At 34.1% G+C, this 22417-nt stretch overlaps 1 protein-coding gene across 2 annotated transcripts in view; it reads right to left on the bottom strand.

The window, feature by feature from the left end:
* Positions 1-19981, bottom strand: part of hoga1 (4-hydroxy-2-oxoglutarate aldolase 1) — a 22014-nt gene extending 2033 nt beyond the window's left edge. The window contains exons 1-7 of one of the 2 annotated variants that reach the window (NM_212870.1): positions 19832-19981; positions 16937-17157; positions 14145-14273; positions 11792-11919; positions 11457-11591; positions 9572-9668; positions 6988-7121 (exon numbers count right to left, since the gene is read on the bottom strand). In NM_212870.1, the coding sequence (NP_998035.1) occupies positions 6988-7121; positions 9572-9668; positions 11457-11591; positions 11792-11919; positions 14145-14273; positions 16937-17138 (825 nt within the window). In that variant the 5' untranslated portion in view covers positions 17139-17157; positions 19832-19981. Of the gene's footprint in view, positions 1-6987; positions 7122-9571; positions 9669-11456; positions 11592-11791; positions 11920-14144; positions 14274-16478; positions 16686-16936; positions 17158-19831 lie in introns of those variants that run through there. The other variant, XM_073936359.1, reaches the window with a different exon arrangement.
* Positions 19982-22417: the final 2436 nt, after the last annotated feature.

Genomic DNA, 22417 nt, shown 5'->3' with positions numbered 1-22417 from the left:
TTAGATATTTGGACTAAAAACAAGATTAAAAATCTAAGTAAGAATAGCATTTTTTGCAGTGTGTGGACAATGTTTGGACTAGAAACGAGACAAACACTAAGAAAAGCATTTTCTGCCATGCCTAAAATACAGAATCATGGTGTTAATTTGATGATTATTGTTGAGGATTATTATTTATTGTGATTAATAATTGATTTAGAGTGGAAAAGAGGAAGGATTAAATAAGCATTTGCTTCATCCTGATGCTTTTTGGACACATATGAGACCCAATTGTGTTGCATTGTTGTATTATTTTGCTTTGTTTATTAATTATAGTTCATTTTAATACATTCAAAATGAAGTCTAAAGTCTATATAAAAAAGACAAATTAGCTTGTTTTTATCTGAAGAAGAGACTTTCTCGAATAATATATCTAATATAACGCTTCTAGATTTAAGGAATTTTTAGATATTTGGATTAAAAACGAGACAAAAACAAAGAAAAGCATTTTTCACTCTGCTAAAAAGACAGAATCACAGTGTTAATTTGATGATTATTGTTGAGGATTATTATTTATTGTTATGGATTGTGGTTCATAATAGATGTAGAGTAGAAAAGAGGACGGAGTAAATAAGCATTTGCATCTTCCTATTACTTTTTGGACAAGTTTGAGATACCATTACTGGGATTACAGACTCTAAAATCTATATAAATCTAAATAAAGACTATATAAAATCTACAAATCAGCTTGTTTTTAATCTGAAAAAGAGACTTTTATTTTTACTCGTCTCAAATAATAAAATATAAAACTTCTTGATTTAAATTTTTAGATATTTGAACAAGAAACAAGATAAAAACTAAGAAAAATGATTTTTTACCGTAGTAAAAAGAGAATATCATGGTGTTAATTTGATGATTATAGTTGTGGATTATAATTAATTTTGATTTATAATCGATGTAGAGTGGGGAAAAGGTAAGCTTAAATAAGCATTTGCATCTTCCTATTACTTTTCAGACATGTATGAGGTACAGTTGCATTGTACTGTGTTGTGTTGTTGTTTTATTTAGCTTTATTGTAGTTATTTATTTTTTACATGTCTGAAATCATCTGAAATCTCTATAAAAAGTCCTTCAATTGACAAATTCTAAAATAAATAAATGATTTTTGGTACATGTGGACAATGTTTGGACTAGAAACGAGACAAACACTAAGAAAAGCATTTTCTGCCATGCCTAAAATACAGAATCATGGTGTTAATTTGATGATTATTGTTGAGGATTATTATTTATTGTGATTTATAATTGATGTAGAGTGGAAAAGAGGAAGGATTAAATAAGCATTTGCTTCATCCTGATGCTTTTCGGACACATATGAGACCCAATTGTGTTGCATTGTTGTATTATTCTGCTTTGTTTATTAATTGTAGTTCATTTTTATATGTTCAAAACAAAGTCTAAAGTCTATATAAAAAAGACAAATTAGCTTGTTTTTATCTGAAGAAGAGACATTCTCAAATAATATATCTAATACAACGCTTCTAGATTTAAGGAATTTTTAGATATTTGGACTAAAAACGAGACAAAAACAAAGAAAAGCATTTTTCCCTCTGCTAAAAAGACAGAATCACAGTGTTAATTTGATGATTATTGTTGAGGATTATTATTTATTGTTATGGATTGTGGTTTATAATAGATGTAGAGTAGAAAAGAGGACGGAGTAAATAAGCATTTGCATCTTCCTATTACCTTTTTGGACAAGTTTGAGATACCATAACTAGGATTACAGACTCTAAAATCTATATAAATCTAAATAAAGACTATATAAAATCTACAAATCAGCTTGTTTTTAATCTGAAAAAGAGAGCTTTATTTTTACTCGTCTCAAAAAATAAAATATATAAAACTTCTTGATTTAAATTTTTAGATATTTGAACAAGAAACAAGATAAAAACTAAGAAAAATTATTTTTTACCGTAGTAAAAAGACAATATCATGGTGTTAATTTGATGATTATAGTTGTGAATTATAATTAATTTTGATTTATAATCGATGTAGAGTGAGGAAAAGGTAAGCTTAAATAAGCATTTGCATCTTCCTATTACTTTTCAGACATGTATGAGGTACAGTTGCATTGTACTGTGTTGTGTTGTTGTTTTATTTAACTTCATTGTAGTTATTTATTTTTTACATGTCTGAAATCTCTATAAAAAGTCCTTCAATTGACAAATTCTGAAATAAATAAATGATTTTTGGTACATGTGGACAATGTTTGGACTAGAAACGAGACAAACACTAAGAAAAGCATTTTCTGCCATGCCTAAAATACAGAATCATGGTGTTAATTTGATGATTATTGTTGAGGATTATTATTTATTGTGATTTATAATTGATGTAGAGTGGAAAAGAGGAAGGATTAAATAAGCATTTGCTTCATCCTGATGCTTTTTGGACACATACGAGATACAATTGTGTTGCATTGTTGTATTATTCTGCTTTGTTTATTAATTGTAGTTCATTTTTATACGTTCAAAACGAAGTCTAAAGTCTATATAAAAAAGACAAATTAGCTTGTTTTTATCTTGAAAAGAGACTTTCTCGAATAATATATCTAATACAACGCTTCTAAATTTAAGGAATTTTAAGATATTTGGACTAAAAACGAGACAAAAACAAAGAAAAGCATTTTTCACTCTGCTAAAAAGACAGAATCACAGTGTTAATTTGATGATTATTGTTGAGGATTATTATTTATTGTTATGGATTGTGGTTTATAATAGATGTAGAGTAGAAAAGAGGACGGAGTAAATAAGCATTTGCATCTTCCTATTACCTTTTTGGACAAGTTTGAGATACCATAACTAGGATTACAGACTCTAAAATCTATATAAATCTAAATAAAGACTATATAAAATCTACAAATCAGCTTGTTTTTAATCTGAAAAAGAGAGCTTTATTTTTACTCGTCTCAAAAAATAAAATATATAAAACTTCTTGATTTAAATTTTTAGATATTTGAACAAGAAACAAGATAAAAACTAAGAAAAATTATTTTTTACCGTAGTAAAAAGACAATATCATGGTGTTAATTTGATGATTATAGTTGTGAATTATAATTAATTTTGATTTATAATCGATGTAGAGTGAGGAAAAGGTAAGCTTAAATAAGCATTTGCATCTTCCTATTACTTTTCAGACATGTATGAGGTACAGTTGCATTGTACTGTGTTGTGTTGTTGTTTTATTTAACTTCATTGTAGTTATTTATTTTTTACATGTCTGAAATCTCTATAAAAAGTCCTTCAATTGACAAATTCTGAAATAAATAAATGATTTTTGGTACATGTGGACAATGTTTGGACTAGAAACGAGACAAACACTAAGAAAAGCATTTTCTGCCATGCCTAAAATACAGAATCATGGTGTTAATTTGATGATTATTGTTGAGGATTATTATTTATTGTGATTTATAATTGATGTAGAGTGGAAAAGAGGAAGGATTAAATAAGCATTTGCTTCATCCTGATGCTTTTTGGACACATACGAGATACAATTGTGTTGCATTGTTGTATTATTCTGCTTTGTTTATTAATTGTAGTTCATTTTTATACGTTCAAAACGAAGTCTAAAGTCTATATAAAAAAGACAAATTAGCTTGTTTTTATCTTGAAAAGAGACTTTCTCGAATAATATATCTAATACAACGCTTCTAAATTTAAGGAATTTTAAGATATTTGGACTAAAAACGAGACAAAAACAAAGAAAAGCATTTTTCCCTCTGCTAAAAAGACAGAATCACAGTGTTAATTTGATGATTATTGTTGAGGATTATTATTTATTGTTATGGATTGTGGTTTATAATAGATGTAGAGTAGAAAAGAGGACGGAGTAAATAAGCATTTGCATCTTCCTATTACCTTTTTGGACAAGTTTGAGATACCATAACTAGGATTACAGACTCTAAAATCTATATAAATCTAAATAAAGACTATATAAAATCTACAAATCAGCTTGTTTTTAATCTGAAAAAGAGAGCTTTATTTTTACTCGTCTCAAAAAATAAAATATATAAAACTTCTTGATTTAAATTTTTAGATATTTGAACAAGAAACAAGATAAAAACTAAGAAAAATTATTTTTTACCGTAGTAAAAAGACAATATCATGGTGTTAATTTGATGATTATAGTTGTGAATTATAATTAATTTTGATTTATAATCGATGTAGAGTGAGGAAAAGGTAAGCTTAAATAAGCATTTGCATCTTCCTATTACTTTTCAGACATGTATGAGGTACAGTTGCATTGTACTGTGTTGTGTTGTTGTTTTATTTAACTTCATTGTAGTTATTTATTTTTTACATGTCTGAAATCTCTATAAAAAGTCCTTCAATTGACAAATTCTGAAATAAATAAATGATTTTTGGTACATGTGGACAATGTTTGGACTAGAAACGAGACAAACACTAAGAAAAGCATTTTCTGCCATGCCTAAAATACAGAATCATGGTGTTAATTTGATGATTATTGTTGAGGATTATTATTTATTGTGATTTATAATTGATGTAGAGTGGAAAAGAGGAAGGATTAAATAAGCATTTGCTTCATCCTGATGCTTTTTGGACACATACGAGATACAATTGTGTTGCATTGTTGTATTATTCTGCTTTGTTTATTAATTGTAGTTCATTTTTATACGTTCAAAACGAAGTCTAAAGTCTATATAAAAAAGACAAATTAGCTTGTTTTTATCTTGAAAAGAGACTTTCTCGAATAATATATCTAATACAACGCTTCTAAATTTAAGGAATTTTAAGATATTTGGACTAAAAACGAGACAAAAACAAAGAAAAGCATTTTTCCCTCTGCTAAAAAGACAGAATCACAGTGTTAATTTGATGATTATTGTTGAGGATTATTATTTATTGTTATGGATTGTGGTTTATAATAGATGTAGAGTAGAAAAGAGGACGGAGTAAATAAGCATTTGCATCTTCCTATTACCTTTTTGGACAAGTTTGAGATACCATAACTAGGATTACAGACTCTAAAATCTATATAAATCTAAATAAAGACTATATAAAATCTACAAATCAGCTTGTTTTTAATCTGAAAAAGAGAGCTTTATTTTTACTCGTCTCAAAAAATAAAATATAAAACTTCTTGATTTAAATTTTTAGATATTTGAACAAGAAACAAGATAAAAACTAAGAAAAATGATTTTTTACCGTAGTAAAAAGAGAATATCATGGTGTTAATTTGATGATTATAGTTGTGGATTATAATTAATTTTGATTTATAATCGATGTAGAGTGAGGAAAAGGTAAGCTTAAATAAGCATTTGCATCTTCCTATTACTTTTCAGACATGTATGAGGTAAAGTTGCATTGTACTGTGTTGTGTTGTTGTTTTATTTAGCTTCATTGTAGTTATTTATTTTTTACATGTCTGAAATCATCTGAAATCTCTATAAAAAGTCCTTCAATTGACAAATTCTAAAATAAATAAATGATTTTTGGTACATGTGGACAATGTTTGGACTAGAAACGAGACAAACACTAAGAAAAGCATTTTCTGCCATGCCTAAAATACAGAATCATGGTGTTAATTTGATGATTATTGTTGAGGATTATTATTTATTGTGATTTATAATTGATGTAGAGTGGAAAAGAGGAAGGATTAAATAAGCATTTGCTTCATCCTGATGCTTTTCGGACACATATGAGACCCAATTGTGTTGCATTGTTGTATTATTCTGCTTTGTTTATTAATTGTAGTTCATTTTTATATGTTCAAAACAAAGTCTAAAGTCTATATAAAAAAGACAAATTAGCTTGTTTTTATCTGAAGAAGAGACATTCTCAAATAATATATCTAATACAACGCTTCTAGATTTAAGGAATTTTAAGATATTTGGACTAAAAACGAGACAAAAACAAAGAAAAGCATTTTTCCCTCTGCTAAAAAGACAGAATCACAGTGTTAATTTGATGATTATTGTTGAGGATTATTATTTATTGTTATGGATTGTGGCTCATAATAGATGTAAAGTAGAAAAGAGGACGGAGTAAATAAGCATTTGCATCTTCCTATTACTTTTTGGACATATATGAAATACCATAACTAGGATTACAAACTGTAAAATCTATATAAATCTATATAAAGTCTACAAATCAGCTTGTTTTTAATCTGAAAAAGAGACTTTTATTTTTACTTCTCTCGAATAATATATATATATATATATATATACATACATATATATATATACATACGGTCCCACTTTATATTAAGTGTCCTTAACTACTTTGTACTTACATCAAAAAAATAAATACAATGTACTTACTGTGTTTATAATGTATTTGAGAACACTTGTGGTGCTTTTGAGTTGGGATAGAGGTTGGGTTATGGACAGGTTTGGTGGCATGGGTAGGTTAAAGGGTGGGTCAAAGTGTAAGGGATGGTCAACAGTGTATTTACAAATGTAATTACAAAAGTTAATTACAGATGTAATTACATACATGTATTTAATCAAGCATAAGTATACAGTAAATGCATGTATTTACACAATAAGTACACTGTAACAAACTTTTAATTCTAATGTATATATATATATATATATACATAATTATATATATATACATAATTATGTATATGTATATATATATATAATATAAAGCTTCTTGATTTAAGAAATGTTCAGACATTTGGACTAGAAACTAGACAAAAATCAGCAAAGCATTTTAGCCGTGCTCAATCTCTCACACAAGGTCAAAAAGGAGCATGTTTATTCTATTCAAACCCTTCAAGATCAACCAATTATACTTTCTCTTTTATTTTTGTGTGTGTGTGTGTGTGTGTTTTACATTTGCAGTCTGGTGCGAATCTTCCTCTGGCCTTTGAAGCAGAGCTCATGGGGGAAGGGCCGCCGCTGCCAATGTTTATGGTGCCTATATAGCAGTGAATGTATGTGCGGTATAATAAATGTGTGCGGTTGCCATGCGACGTGATGCTCACTGCTGTGTTGGGTTCGATGAGGCGATACTGGAGCTCTTTGGCTTCGTCCCAGCGTCCGGAAACACACAGCTGCGCTAGTTCACACACCTGCTGACCCAGGACATTGGCCAGGGCGCAGACGCCTCCTACAGCGCCTGTAATAAACACACACACCTATAACGTCACAAAGTGCAACAGCAAAACACACACACAAATGCATCAAATATAAAATGGGCAATCTGAGTGACAAATATAGAGCACTCCTACATAAGCAACAGCTTGACTGACAGGGCGACGGTGCGCACGCGCGGTTGAAATTCACCACCCTGTGTGTTTTTGACACACATTAGTGAGGGGAGGTTGATTGTGTCAGGCTTTCATCTACAGAAAAACTTACAGTGCTGTTAGTCTTCCAGGAACGTGGCTGAGAAATACAGCAGTAAAAGACCAAAAAACATTACTTTTACAAATTGTTCCTGGTACAAATTATCTAAAGCTTTGCAAATTACTCAATAATAATAATACTAAAACATAAAAACTGAATAAATATACATTTGCATAAGTAAATGCATTGGGCTCTAATTTAACGATCTAGGCGCAAAGTCTAAAGCGCACAACAGGTATAACAACAAATTTTATAACAACAGGTTTGCACCCTTTAAGTAAAGTCAACTAAACATTTCTAAAGTAATGTCAACTGTTTAATTTAAAAGCAACAGCTTTACTGACTTTTATTTAAAGTCAACTAATCACTTTAAAAGCAATGGATTTATTTACTTTTTTAAAGTAAAGTCAATTAATTGTTTTTGGGTTTACTCAATTCTTTAAGTAAGGTCAACTAATCGCTTTGAAAGCAACAGGTTTACTCAATTTCTAAAGTAAAGTCAACTAATCGATTTAAAAGCAACAGTTTTACTCCCTTTTTTAAAGTAAAGTTAACTTATCGCTTTGAAAACAAAGCATTTACTCACTTCTTTAAAGGGTCTTAAAACACCAAAACACATTTTTTGAGCTGTTGACAGTCGTATATGTGTCCCACACTGCTAAAAATACTATTAGGACACCTATATTTCACTAAAAAGTGTAAATTGGTTGTTTTTGCGTTATTTCAAGCAAATTCCTACTTCCGGTTTACGAATTTTTGAAGCTGCGTCACGGTCATGACATAATAGCGTTGTATTCCAGCATGCAGACTGGACGTCTGTGCCAGAGTGTGTCTTATTACGTCTTACAGTGTGATGCATTAATGCATGAGTAAAGCTTGGTTCAAACCAATCAGCGCGCTCTATTGTGCAACTTCATTAATATTCATTACTGTCACAGTGTTTAGACGACAGAGACACCACGTTGTGTTGGCAAAACAAGCGTGAAGTGTTGCTTTTATAGTTTGCTGCAGTTAAGTTTTGTTTTCATTTTCTCTCTGTGAGAGCGCAGCTGGAGTCACGTGTGGATTAACAGTGTACGCGACGCTCGACAACAATAACTTATGTGTCTAAGGAGGGTTATTGTTTACCTGAGAGCTGTTCTCATCTGCAAACGCTGAGATCCGGATTTGCTTTAGTCTCCTCTAAATAAAGACGCGGCTCTAGTTGCTGGTGATTGTCCTGTCTCTACAGATTTGGTGAGTGACCAGTGCTCTTTGTTTCTTCAGTTCGTATTTTATTCGTATCAAACAAACTATTGCACCGAGTGTAAACAAGTTAGCACTAACAATTACAACCAAACTATAACCTCGTGTTGGATTTTGTGACCGGAATAACACACGCGGCTTTCTGACACTACCTGCCGCGTGCATCTAAGTTTCCGGGAAATGCTGAGTTTTTTTTTTCTCTCATTCGCCGTGCGGTATCAAACATTGCATGAAAAATACAGGCTTAGAGCAGTTCCTCGAATCAAATATCACGTTTGTCGTGAGGGACATGAATGAATACCTGAATGAAAGAGCCAAACTGCAGTTAAAGTCCACCATTTAATAATTTGGCAAATAATTCGACTACAGATGTCCATGTAAACACAGTCACATTGTCCGCTGTGGTTGTGTGTTTTGACGCTGAAATTCAGCGCGCCCAAATAGACACTCCCACACCATGCCTCTTTTCTTCCACCGACACTCCCCCCTAAACAGAGCTGGACACGCCCACTTTTCTGACTTTTTCCAAAGTAGAGGTGTGAAAACACCCTGCTGAAACGAGCCCTTTAAGTAAAGTCAACTATCAGCTTTAAATGTAATGGATTTACTTAAGTAAAGTCAAGTAATCTTTTTTTAAAGCAACGGGTTTACTCAATTCTTTAAGTAAAGTCAACTAATTTATTTTCATAGCAACAAGGTTAACTCTCAACTAATTGCTAATCGTTTACTTTTTTCCAGTGAAGTCAAATAAAATAAAGGTAAATAAACTAAACGTTTGATTTGAGTTAACGTTTTATTTTTTACAGTGTTGTGTGTTGTGCAAGTAATGTAACTTATACTGATACTACTACTCATTTAAAATATTAAGTGACACCTAAATGTATATGTAAATGTGTCAGGCTGTTTCCAATTATATTTCTAATAACAAGACAGAAATATTTCACAGTGTGAAGATCATGATGAACTCATTCTCACCTACGGCGTACGCAGCCATGAGGAAACCAGCTGATCCTGCCAGCACCTGAAAATCCTGCGATCTGGTTTTCTGCACCATCAGAGCTATTCTGGTGATCTATCAATTATCAAATAATCAGGTGTTTCAAGGTGATGACAAAAAAAATAAATAAATGAAAACAGACAGAAATATGAAGACAAATTAGAAATGCACTTATTATGCAGTATTTTCACACTTTAAAATTACTGTCAAAAGAAGGCAATTAAAAACTGTATGAATTGTTTCTTTAATATATTAAATTATTACAAGAGCTCTCATATTTAAGCATTATTTAACCGTTAATACTGTTTCAGGATTTGGACTTTTTATGCAATAATAAGCGGCTAGTCATGTGATGAACATTATATGGTTACTTGCCACAAAACTTCACATTTGAACCCAAAACATTGATCTGAACATAAAATTTGCAACCTTATTACTAATAACCCTATTTATTCATTCGTTTATTTATTCATTCATTCATTTTCTTTTTGGCTTAGTCACTTTCTAATAACCCTTTTATTATTACATGTGGCCACAGCCATGTCACCCTGCAGCCCAAGACCGGTTACTCACTGAAGCTAAGCAGGGCTGAGCCTGGTCAGTACCTGGATGGGAGACCACTAGGGAACACTAGGTTGCTGTTGGAAGTGGTGTTAGTGAGGCCAGCAGGGGGCGCTCAACCTGAGGTCTGTGTGAGTCCTAATGCCCCAGTAAAAGTGAAGGGGACACTACACTGTCAGTGAGCGCCGTCTTTCGGATGAACCGAGGTCTTGACTCTCTGTGGTCATTAAAAATCCCATGGCACTTCTCGTGAAAGAGCACGGGTGTAACCCCGGTGTCCTGGCCAAAGTCCCTCTATCGGCCCATACGATCATGGCCTCCCAATCATCCCCTTCCACCGAATTGACTCCATCACTGTCTCTCCACTCCACCAATAGCTGGTGTGTGGTGAGCGCACTGGTGCTGTTGTCCTGTAGCTGCCGTCGCATCATCCAAGTGGATGCTGCACACTGGTGGTGGTGTAGAGAGATCCATCTCATGATTGTCAAGCGCTTTGGGTGTATGGCCATACACAATAAATGTGCTATATAAATACACATTACATTATTATTATTATTATTATTATTATTATTATTATTATTATACAGTTGGAAGATAGCACCAAATACTTAAGAACAATGGAGTGAAAACTAAGCAAATATATACATGAACCGCCTTTTTAAGGTCATTCAACAGCATCTCAATAGATATCAGGTCAGGACTTTGACTAAGCCACTCCAAAGTCTTTTTTTTTTTACTTTTTTAAACAGGGCTCTGTATTTTGTTTAATTTAATAACTGCATGATGTGTTTAGGCAGAGCAGTGGCGGCAGTATGTAGGGCTGTCGCCTCACAGCAAGAAGGTCGCTGGTTCGAGCCTCGGTTTAGCTGGCGTTTCTGCGTGGAGTTTGCTTGCTCTCCCTGCATTCGCGTGGGTTTTCCTCCGGGTGCTCCGGTTTCCCCCACAGTCCAAAGACATGCGGTACAGGTGAATTGGGTAGGCTAAATTGACCATAGTGAATTAGTGTGTGTGTGGATGTTTCCCAGATATGGGTTGAGGCTGGAAGGACATCCGCTGCGTAAAAACTTGCTGGATAAGTTGGCGGTTCATTCTGCTGTGGCGACCCCGGCTTGAAAAAACGAAATGCAGACATACGTACCTCCGGCCATGTAAATCGCGGTCTCCAGAAACGTCCGTGGGGTTACGTTTTCAGAATGAGCTTGGGTTGTGCAATCATAATGAGCTATTTCAGAGAGCCATGTAATAATATTACATTAATAAAATAAACATTGCTGTTAAATTGGTTTAAATGCCTCATCTTACGTCTCCACCACTGTCTTTGAGGCCGACAATATTGGGATGCTTAGAGAGCTGAATTACAGCATCCACAGGCAGGTCAAGACCAGTGTTTGCTGGCACGCTGTACAACACAACTGGCACTGAACAGGAATCTGCCACCTTGGGATGGAAGAAAGCAACAATGCATTTTAATAAGACAGAGTGTGAAGCTCAAGCGCAATTTAACAAAGTAAAATGCAAATGAGCGCAAAAATATGTCCACAGATGCCTCTAGAGAACAGTCCTTGATTAGATCTTAGTGTTTTTATCATCCGTGAGCATATTCTGACTAATAATGCCACGATTTAAAAACATCATACCTTAGAGTAGTGGTTTATAAGAGCTCGGCTGTCCATTCGGCCGCGGTAAAAACACGGTGTTACCACTAAAACACAATCAGCACCCGCGTCTGCCATTCTTTGGCTCATTTGGATTGTGGCTCTGGTGGCTACAAGGAAAAAACTAATGAATGTTATCTGTCTGCAGTATAGACCATTACAATGTATTGATGTTATTTCATGTCAATGTAGTGCAGTATGTCCACACTTTAAAATTTCAGTCAAAAGAAAGTAATTCAGAAAGAAATCAATTAAATTAGTACAACAGCTGTTATATTTTCACATTATTTAAACATTGTTAGTGTTTCATTGGACGTTATCCTACGATAACAACCGGCTAGTGCACAGGTGTCAAACTCAGTTCCAAAAGTGCACAGTTTAGTTCCAACCCTAATTAAACACACCTGATCAAACTAATTGAGTCCTTTAGGCTTGTTTGAAACCTACAGGTGAGTGTGTTGGAGCAGGGTTGTAACTAAACTGTGCAGGGCTTCGGCCCTCCAGGTATTGAGTTTGACACCCCTGGGCTAGTGTAATGTACATTATTATATGGTTACTTGCAGCAAAACTTCACATTTGGACACAAAATGCTGATCTGAACATAAAATTTGCAACTTTATTATTAATAACCTTATTATTATTATTCAGTTTGAAGATGGCACATTTATATGAACCGCGTTTTTAAGGTTATTTTACTGGATCTCAATTGGATTCAGGTCAGGACATTGACTAGGCCACTACAGAGTCTTCATTTTGCTTTTCTTCAGCCATTCAGAAGTAGACTTTTTCACAGAGGGCGATGTAGTTTTATACTTTGTATGTAAGTTCTCTAAAGCAGGGGTGTCAAGCGTACGGCCCGCGGGCTGGATCAGGCTCGCAAACAGGTTTGATCCGGCCCGCGAGATGATTCTGTAAAGTATAAAAACGAGCTGCACTTTTTTAATAAAAGAAGCTGCTGTTCCAATTGTATCCACTGGATGGCACAACTTTGAACGGTTAATTTCATCTGATAAGGATGAAATTCTCAACCGGTGAGCCGCAGCCCACTAGGGGGCCTCAGCGATCCAACAGGTGGGCCACAAGATAGCTTAAAATTAACTCTCAATATAATACTATCATTTTTGGATTTCATTATTAATATGCTATATTAAAATTAACAAAGTACTGCACTTTCTCCAGTTCTGTGATTGATTACTTCAAACCAGGCACAAAAACAGCCTCATGATCGCGTCTGCAGTTAGTAGGCAACACGTAAGTCGGTTAATTCACAAACAATGCCTGAAGTGAAAGTCTTTTTTTGTGTACCACAACGCCTACCTAGGGAGGTGTTCCAGGCATGTCCCACCAGGAAGAGGCCTCAGGGAAGACCCAGGACACGCTGGAGGGACTATGTCTCTCGGCTGGCGAGACGAAGTGTCTGGGGAGAGGGAAGTCTGGCGTTCTCTCCCAAGACTGCTGCTCACACGACCCGGCCCCGTAAAAGCGGAACGAAAATGAGATGAAATTTGATTATGAATGTAGGCATTAGGTGAGCAGGTTACATTGTAACCCCGTGTCAAAACACGCAACGTGATGAGATTTGCAGTGATGAGCAATTTGGCTGCTTGAACCAGATGAAAAACGACAGAAATGTAAATACAGCCATTCAGAAGCACAGAATAGTGCACTCACTGCACGCCAGTGAAATGGTAAGGTTTATAATCAAATAAATACATATTAATATAATTAAATGTAGATGCTGAATCACTGATATGTGTTGGTTTTGAGTCACAGTTCAATTTCAGAGGGTTTGTTTTATTTTCCAGATGTGAGGTGAACTATCTGCTGCTGCTTTCTGTAGTATGGCAATAAATGTCCTGTAAAATGACATTCCAACTCACCGAATTAGCATTAAACACTCAATGAAGCACATGAGGTGCACCTGAGCTGATCAGTTTTCTGTTGTTCAGCTGCAAAAGAAGCTGTTTCTAAAATATAAATTAGCACAAAACTCTTTTTGATATGGAAAAAAAATGCCTTCTATCATGTGCTGTTGATTTTATTAAGAACATGACTTAAATCATTAGTCTTTGCTGGTGTCAATCTGGCAACCTGCACTTGCATGTGTTTTGACCTAGTTCAACTACTAGGCGTCAGACGTACATACTGCACCTTTAATAATAAAAACCTTCATTTAAAAACTGCATGATGTGTTTTCTTGTGTCATCTTTAACTCATATTTGAACTGGTTTGATGATCTGAAATATTAAAGTGTGGCAAACAAATAAAAAATTATTAAGAATCGTCAAAACTGTCTATAAGTGTAATCTGGTGTACATATAGTAGAGGGTCTTACATTCACATCCAGATCCAGCCATAACTAGCTTGTCTTTTGGCAGGGCCTGTTTCACTCTCTTCACCACCTCAACCCTCTCCTCCGCCGTCAGATATGGGTATTCGCCATTAGAGCCCTGCACTACTAGACCTGCAAGTGGACATTAAACACTGAATTCATCAGGAAGAAGGTAAGAAAAGGTTTTGGGATATATTTATCTTGTTTTAACACATTGCTAACATGTCATTAGCATAAATTAGCAAGTTTCTGATATGTTTTAGCACATTGCTAGAATGATTTTGCATATATTGCTGTTAACGCACGCTAGCATGTTTGCACGGTTTGTGTGTGTTGCTAGCATGTGGTTTAACAGTTTTCAACACAATGGTAGAATTAATTAACATGTTGCTAATATGCTTTAATACAAGGTTAAGATAGATTGGTGTGCTGTTAGCAAGTTTACATGTTAGCATTAATTTGAAATGAAGAAAACTGATGTATGAGCGAATACAAAAGGTTTATGATATCTCTAGCATGTTTAAAAACATTGATGACATGTTATTAGCATAAATTAGCAAGCTTCTGACATGTTTTAGTAGATTGCTAAAGCGATTTAGCATATATTGCTGTTAATGGAATCTAGCATGTTTGCAGGCTATGTTAGCATGAATTGGTTCCTAGCATGTGTGTGATATTTGTAATAGTTTCAACACATTATGCTAATATGCTTTAATACAAGGTTTAGATGGATTGGCATACTATTAGCAAAGTTTAACATGTTAGCATTAATTGTAAAGGAAGGAAACTGATGTATGAGCAAAAAATGCAGGTATCATATTTCTAAGATGTTTAAAATCATTGATGAAATGTTATTAGCATAAATTAGCAAGTTTCTGACAAGTTTTAGCACATTGCTAAAATTATATAGCGTATATTGCTGTCAATGCATGCTAGAATGTTGGCATGGATTACTTTCTAAAGTTTGCCATATTTAACAGTTGTCAACATGTTGGTGGAATTACTTAACATGTTGCTAATATGCTTTAATACAAGGTTAAGATGGATTGGCGTGCTATTAGCAAGTTTACCATGTTAACATTAATTACAAAGGAAGACAATTGACGTACAAGCAAATGAAAGAGTTTATGATATCTCTGGCATGTTTAAAAACATTGATGATGTGTCATTAGCATAAATGAGTAAGTTTCTAACATGTTTTTGCACATTGCTAGAAGGATTTAGCTTATATTACTAATAATGCATGCTAGCATGTTTGCATGCTATGTTAGCATTAATCTGTTGTTAGCATGGGTTTGATACTTTAAACAGAAAGGTAGATTGATGGAAAGTCAGACGGACGGACGGACGGACGGACGGACGGACGGACGGACGGACGGACGGACAGACAGACAGACAGACAGACAGACAGACAGACAGACAGACAGACAGACAGATAGATAGATAGATAGATAGATAGATAGATAGATAGATAGATGTAGGTTGACAGACGGATGGACGGACAGACAGACAGATATAGATAGATAGATAGATAGACAGACAGACAGAGAGACAGACAAACGGATGGATGGACAGAAATGTAGATTGATGGAAAGTCAGACAGAGAGACAGACAGACAGACAGACAGACAGACAGACAGACAGACAGACAGACAGACAGACAGACAGACAGATAGATATAGATAGATAGATAGATAGATAGATAGATAGATAGATAGATAGATAGATAGATAGATAGATAGATAGATAGATAGATAGATAGATAGATAGATAGATAGATAGACAGACAGACAGACAGAGAGACAGACAAACGGATGGATGGACAGAAATGTAGATTGATGGAAAGTCAGACAGAGAGACAGACAGACAGACAGATAGATAGATAGATAGATAGATAGATAGATAGATAGATAGAGAGATAGATAGATAGATAGATCGATAGATAGATAGATAGATAGATAGATAGATAGATAGATAGATAGATAGATAGATAGATAGATAGATAGATAGATAGATAGATAGACAGACAGACAGACGGACGGACGGACGGACGGACGGACGGACGGACGGACGGACGGACGGGCGGACGGACGGGCGGGCGGGCAGATGCCTAGACGGACGGACTAACAGACAGATACCCAGTCAGACAACATATTTCGGAGAGCAGGCTAGAATAAATCTGAATTTCCAGTGACTTTAGGTTGAATGTGGATGTAATTTTCAGAATGTCCACTAGGTAGAGCACTTTAACAGTTTTAAACCAATGGTTAAAACTAGCATAGCACACCCAAAATAAGAAAAAGTTCGGAAAAAATGAAAACAAATGCCATAAACTCACCGTGAACTGGTCACAAACATGTTTTAGTTGATTGTCAAATACAAAACCCCATATTTTAAAGAATGTTGTTAAAAAAAGTAACACTCTAGAGTATTTTCTAAATATGTCATATGCTGTTTTTTTCCAGCAATCATCAAAATATCTTGCTTTGTTTTCAACATAGGATATTCATAAAGGTTTAGAACCACTTGAGTGTGAGCAAATAGTGGGGAAATGTTCAGTTTTGGCTGAACTGTCCCTTTAAAAGTGGACTTTAACCCAAGGCTGCACGAGGTTTATCTCAATACTAACATCTGTTAACTATTGTCAGCATAAATCCAGGACACACACAATCATTACAGCGAATATGCATGCCTTAAATTATATATTGTAGGCTTTACCTTCACAACATGTCACTATAATTGCTATTGCATGCCATGTTATCTGTTTAATCGTGGCTGCCAGCACACTTTACCCACCTCTAAAAGGTAAACGTCCATATTTCCTAATATTGTCATCAAGTTTTTGATAGTCCACATCTTCAGGCTCAGTAAATGGAGTGGCAATGGGAGGATAAATGCCACTTATATCCAGCCGCTTCCCTGCAGTGTGACTCTGACTTCTCCATGATGTAACAGCTGATCTTCTGCACAGAAGACTGAAACTGCGGTGCGCAAACATGCCGATGGATTTGATCCGTCTGGAGAAAGAAACAGATGTGGTTAAAGGAAAACGTGAACTCTGGTATAGCGTGCAGTTAATAATCTACACACTTGTCAATTATAAATATCTAAAAAGACAGAGAGTGTACAGAGTATATACAGTTGAAGCCTAAATGATTAGCCTTCCTGTGAAATTGAATACTTTGAGATATTTTCCAAGCGCTGTTTAAGATTTCGGACTGCACGGTGGCGCAGTGGTTAGCGTAATCGCCTCACAGCAAGAAGGTCGCTGGTTTGAACCTCGGCTGGGTCAGATGGCATTCCAGTGTTGATTTTGTATGCTCTACCTGTGTTGGTATGGGTTTCCCTTACAAGTCCAAAGATATGTGGTACAGGTGAATTGGGTAGGCTAAATTGTCTGTAGTGTATGTGTGTGAATAAGAGTGTATGGGTGTTTCCTAGTGATGGGTTGCAGCTGGAAGGGCATCTGCTGCGTAAAACATGTGCTGGATAAGTTAGCGGTTCATTCCGCTGTGGCGACCCCCATAATAAAGAGACTAACAGCATGGTTTTAGAGGGGTTTTGGTCATTTCCAGGCTGGTTTCAGACATTTCCAGCTTGGTCTTAGCTGGTGAGGCTGGAAAATGAGCTAAAACCATTTAAAACCAGCTTTATCAGCCTGGATTAAGATGGACATAGCAGGTTTTGGCTGGTCAAGCTGGTTTAAGCAGCTTGAAATGTCTGAAACCAGCCTGAAACTGGCCAAAACCCCTCTAAAACCAGGTTGGTCGACCAGCTAAAACCAGCCAACCAGCCTATCCTGGTTTAAACTGTTTTTTTTTTTTTTTTAATTAAAGGGTTTCCTTTAATTTTAATAATTAATGTCTTTAATTTCTGCCATGATTACAGTACATCATATTTTTATTTTAATTGATTTTTACATCATAATTACATGCTAATTTAGACCGAATATGCAAAGTAGAGTGGTAAACAATATAGGGACCATTAAAATAACAAATGTGCAACTATAAACCCAACTTTACCTCAATCAAGCTGTAAATGATGGCACATCTTTGTGTGTGGGCGCGCGAATAGTCTCTTTAAAGCTTTTATTAAACTTTATTTGATTATTATTAGATTCTTTTACAAATACCTCAATTTTAAATTATATTATTTATATAATAAATAAGGATTTAGAGATTAAGATGGACATAGCAGGTTTTGGCTGGTCAAGCTGGTTTAAGCAGCTTGAAATGTCTGAAACCAGCCTGGAACTGACCAAAACCCCTCTAAAACCAGGCTGGTCGACCAGCTAAAACCACTCAACCAGCCTAGCCTGGTTTAAACTGTGTTTTTTTTTTTTTCAGCAGGGTTTCCTTTAATTTTAATAACTAATTTCTTTAATTTCTGCCATGATTACAGTACATCATATTTTTATTTTGAAAGACACTAGTATTCTGCTTAAAGTGTAATTTCTTATTAGGTTAAATTAGGTTAACCAGTTGGGATAATTTATAGCCAATGCAAAAAATATTCCAATTTCTTAAAGGGGCTAACGTTAATAATACATTTGGCCTTAGAGATTGATAATATATATGAGCAATTCCATGCAAATGTCAACCTAAAAATAATAATAATAAATAAAAAATATTAGATTTTCACCAAAATATGGAAACCGTTTCTTAGTTTTTTGTGTAAGCAAGTATTTACAGCACTTCAGAAATACTCAAAAATGTATCTGTCAATGTTTTCGAAGTATTATATTTGATTTACCAAAACCACACAAGTGGCAATTTTACATCTGTCATATCTATAACGGAGAGGCGTCACATCCATAACCCAAGCCTTTCCCATAAAAATAGCACGTTTAAATCGTTTTTGTGTGTGTGTGTGTGTGTGTGAGTGTGTGTGTGTGTGTGTGTGTGTGTGTGTGTGTGTGTGTGTGTGTGTGTGTGTGTGTGTAAGCTTGTATTTTACAGTGCTTTAAAAATACTGAAATATGTTTCTGTCAGTGTTTTCAAACAATTATATTTCATTAACAAAAGTCACACAAGTGGCAATTTCACATCCGTCACATCCGTAACAAAGCGGTGTCACATCCGTAAAAAAGTTTTCCCTTAGAAATGAAAAAATGTCAAATCAAATAAAATCAATCCTTTTTGTTCTATAGTGAGCAACTTTTACCTTTTTAATTAGCATTGTTTCTTTCAGGTTGTGCAGTTTAATTCACAGAATTTCGACCAAGTATGTTGTGCACTGTACACTCGGACTTTTTTGTGTGTTTATTTTCCCTATTTAAAATATAAAAAAATGTTCACAGATTGATTTTTTTCATGTTTTGAGAATTTACTGCAAATGCCACATCCATAACGCTGGAACTGATTGTATATATATATATATATATATATATATATATATATATATATATATATATATATATATATATATATATATATATAAAACTTTTTATTACTATTTTAATAAAAAAATTATTACAGATATTAAAATCAGAAACAAAAAGTCTTTGCTCTGTTAAACATTACTTGGCAAATGTAATAATAATAATATTAATAATAATTTACTAGAACAAATAATAATTTCCTTTTAACTTAAACGCATAGCATTTAGGCTAAGTCTCAAAATAGTAATAATACAAAATATAGCCATACTAAAGTATATAAAAAGTCTGATTAAACTTCTGTATGTAGTTACCTGGTAGCTGTAGATGTCCAAACAATCGCACACAAGCTTATAAACACGTCAACAACAACAACAACAGTGTCAACAAGTCTCGTTTGTTATGATTTTGTTGTTTTATCTAAAAGCGGTCCAGCGTTGTAATCTGCTGCAAAACATATCTTGCCCTCACTAAAGTCCGTATGGGAAAACTATGAATCAGCTAGCGTATGTTAGCTGTTGAATATTAATGAGGTTGTCCTGAGGTATTGTGAATATTTATGAGCGTGTAGTGCACCCGTCTGATTCCTGAAGATTAATGCCTGGAAAGAGAGATGCACCATGAGCTACTGAGCAATAGCTATATTCGTCAGTTTAACCAATCGGTCAATATTAATAATATTGAATGCACATTTAAGCAGAGCCAAATTGCGGTGAAGAACTACACTACCCACGATCCGTCAGGAACAGCCAATCAGAATGTAGAATTCTGCAGCCGCCGCCCATTCCCTTAAAGTGACAGTCCATCCGATTTTTTTTTTTTTTGTTTGTTTAATTTTTTATGTTCACTTACCCTGACGTGAACACAAAAATAATGATAAGACAAGATTATTAATGATAGAGAAGTATTTGACATCCTTAGTAAGGTAAAAAATACAAAAAGTCATTTGTTGCCATACATTTTTCTAAATAGGTAAAGGCCTATATGTTTTGTGAGTTCAACAAAGAAATTAAATACAAACCAGTTTGGAAACAAGCAGCGATTGAGGTAAAGTTGGTTTTATATTCGGACATTCAGACATGTTCCTTAATAATATAATTTCAGAAAAGTATTATTTGCAAATTAGTAAAATCATATTAGCACCCATCTAGGTGGGTGACACGGTGGCTCAGTGGTTAGCACTGTTGCCTCACAGTAAGCTGGTTCGAGTCCCGGATGGGTCAGTTGCCGTTTGCATGTTCTCCCCTTGTTATTGTGGGTTTCCTCCAGGTGCTCTGTTTTCCCCCAAGGTCCAAACACATGCACTTGATGAACTAAATTGATTGTAGTGAATGTGTATGGATATTTTCCAGTACTGGGTTGCACCTGGAAGGACCTCCGCTGTGTGAAAACATATGCTGGAAAGTTGATGGTTCATTCCACTGTGGCGACCCCTTATGAATAAAGGGACTAAGCCGAAGGAAAATTAATGAATGCATGAATATCTATCTAGGCACAACATTGTTCAGTTAAATAAATGGTGCTGATTGATTTTTCATCATAATTACATGCTAATTTAGACCGAATATGCAAAGTAGAGTGGTAAACAATATAGGGACCATTAAATTAACAAATGTGCAACTATAAACCCAACTTTACCTCAATCAAGCTGTAAATGATGGCAGATCTTTGTGTGTGGGCGCGTGAATAGTCTCTTTAAAGCTTTTATTAAACTTTATTTGATTATTATTAGATTCTTTTACAAATACCTCAATATTAAATTATATTATTTATATAATAAACAAGGATTTAGAGATTAAGATGGACATAGCAGGTTTTGGCTGGTCAAGCTGGTTTAAGCAGCTTGAAATATCTGAAACCAGCCTGGAACTGGCCAAAACCCCTCTAAAACCAGGCTGGTCGACCAGCTAAAACCACTCAACCAGCCTAGGCTGGTTTAAACTGTTTTTTTTTTTTTTTAATTAAAGGGTTTCCTTTAAATTTAATAATTAATGTCTTTAATTTCTGCCATGATTACAGTACATCATATTATTATTTTTATTGATTTTTCATCATAATTACATGCTAATTCAGACCGAATATGCAAAGTAGAGTGGTAAACAATATAGGGACCATTAAATTAACAAATGTGCAACTATAAACCCAACTTTACCTCAATCAAGCTGTAAATGATGGCAGATCTTTGTGTGTGTGCGAGCGAATAGTTTCTTTAAAGCAAACTATTAAACTTTATTTGATTATTATTAGATTCTTTTACAAATACCTCAATATTACATTATATTATTTATATTAGAAATATAAATAACATAAATAAAACTATAAATAATTAAGAATAATATAAGTCTGGGGTGTCAAACTCAGTTCCCTCAAGGCTGCAGCCCTACAGTTTAGTTACTACCCTGCTTCAACACACTTGCCTGTAAGTTTCAAACAAGCCTGAAGGACTCAATTAGTACTATCAGTTGAGTTTGACACCCCTGATATAAATAACACTAATATAAATATAGAAACTTAAAAATTTAAGTATTATTTAGATCTTTTATTACACTGTAAACAATGCTTATTGTAAATAATTTATTATTATTATACACTATTGGTTAAGTTGGTTTATGACTTTTTAATGCACACTTTAAAATTAAAACACTAAATTAATCAGAAAATATTTTAATATAAATAAAACTAGGGTGGCCTTCTTTAACCAAATATACCAAACAATTAGTTCTTAATACTGTTAATTATGAAACAAGATTTTATTTTTTAATTAACTGAACATAACAAACAATACTATGAATTTCTGATCATTTATGCAGTTATTAATATTAACACAAAGTTAAAGTCTCAAAAGTCAATTTTTTTTACTCAATTTCTAAAAGCAATTCATACAGTATATAATATGCAAA

The sequence above is a fragment of the Danio rerio genome, chromosome 22 (assembly GCF_049306965.1).
Source record: "Danio rerio strain Tuebingen ecotype United States chromosome 22, GRCz12tu, whole genome shotgun sequence".
Lineage (NCBI taxonomy): Eukaryota > Metazoa > Chordata > Actinopteri > Cypriniformes > Danionidae > Danio > Danio rerio.
Note: the sequence above shows the minus strand (reverse complement) of the source record. Positions and strands in the feature narration are given on the sequence as shown.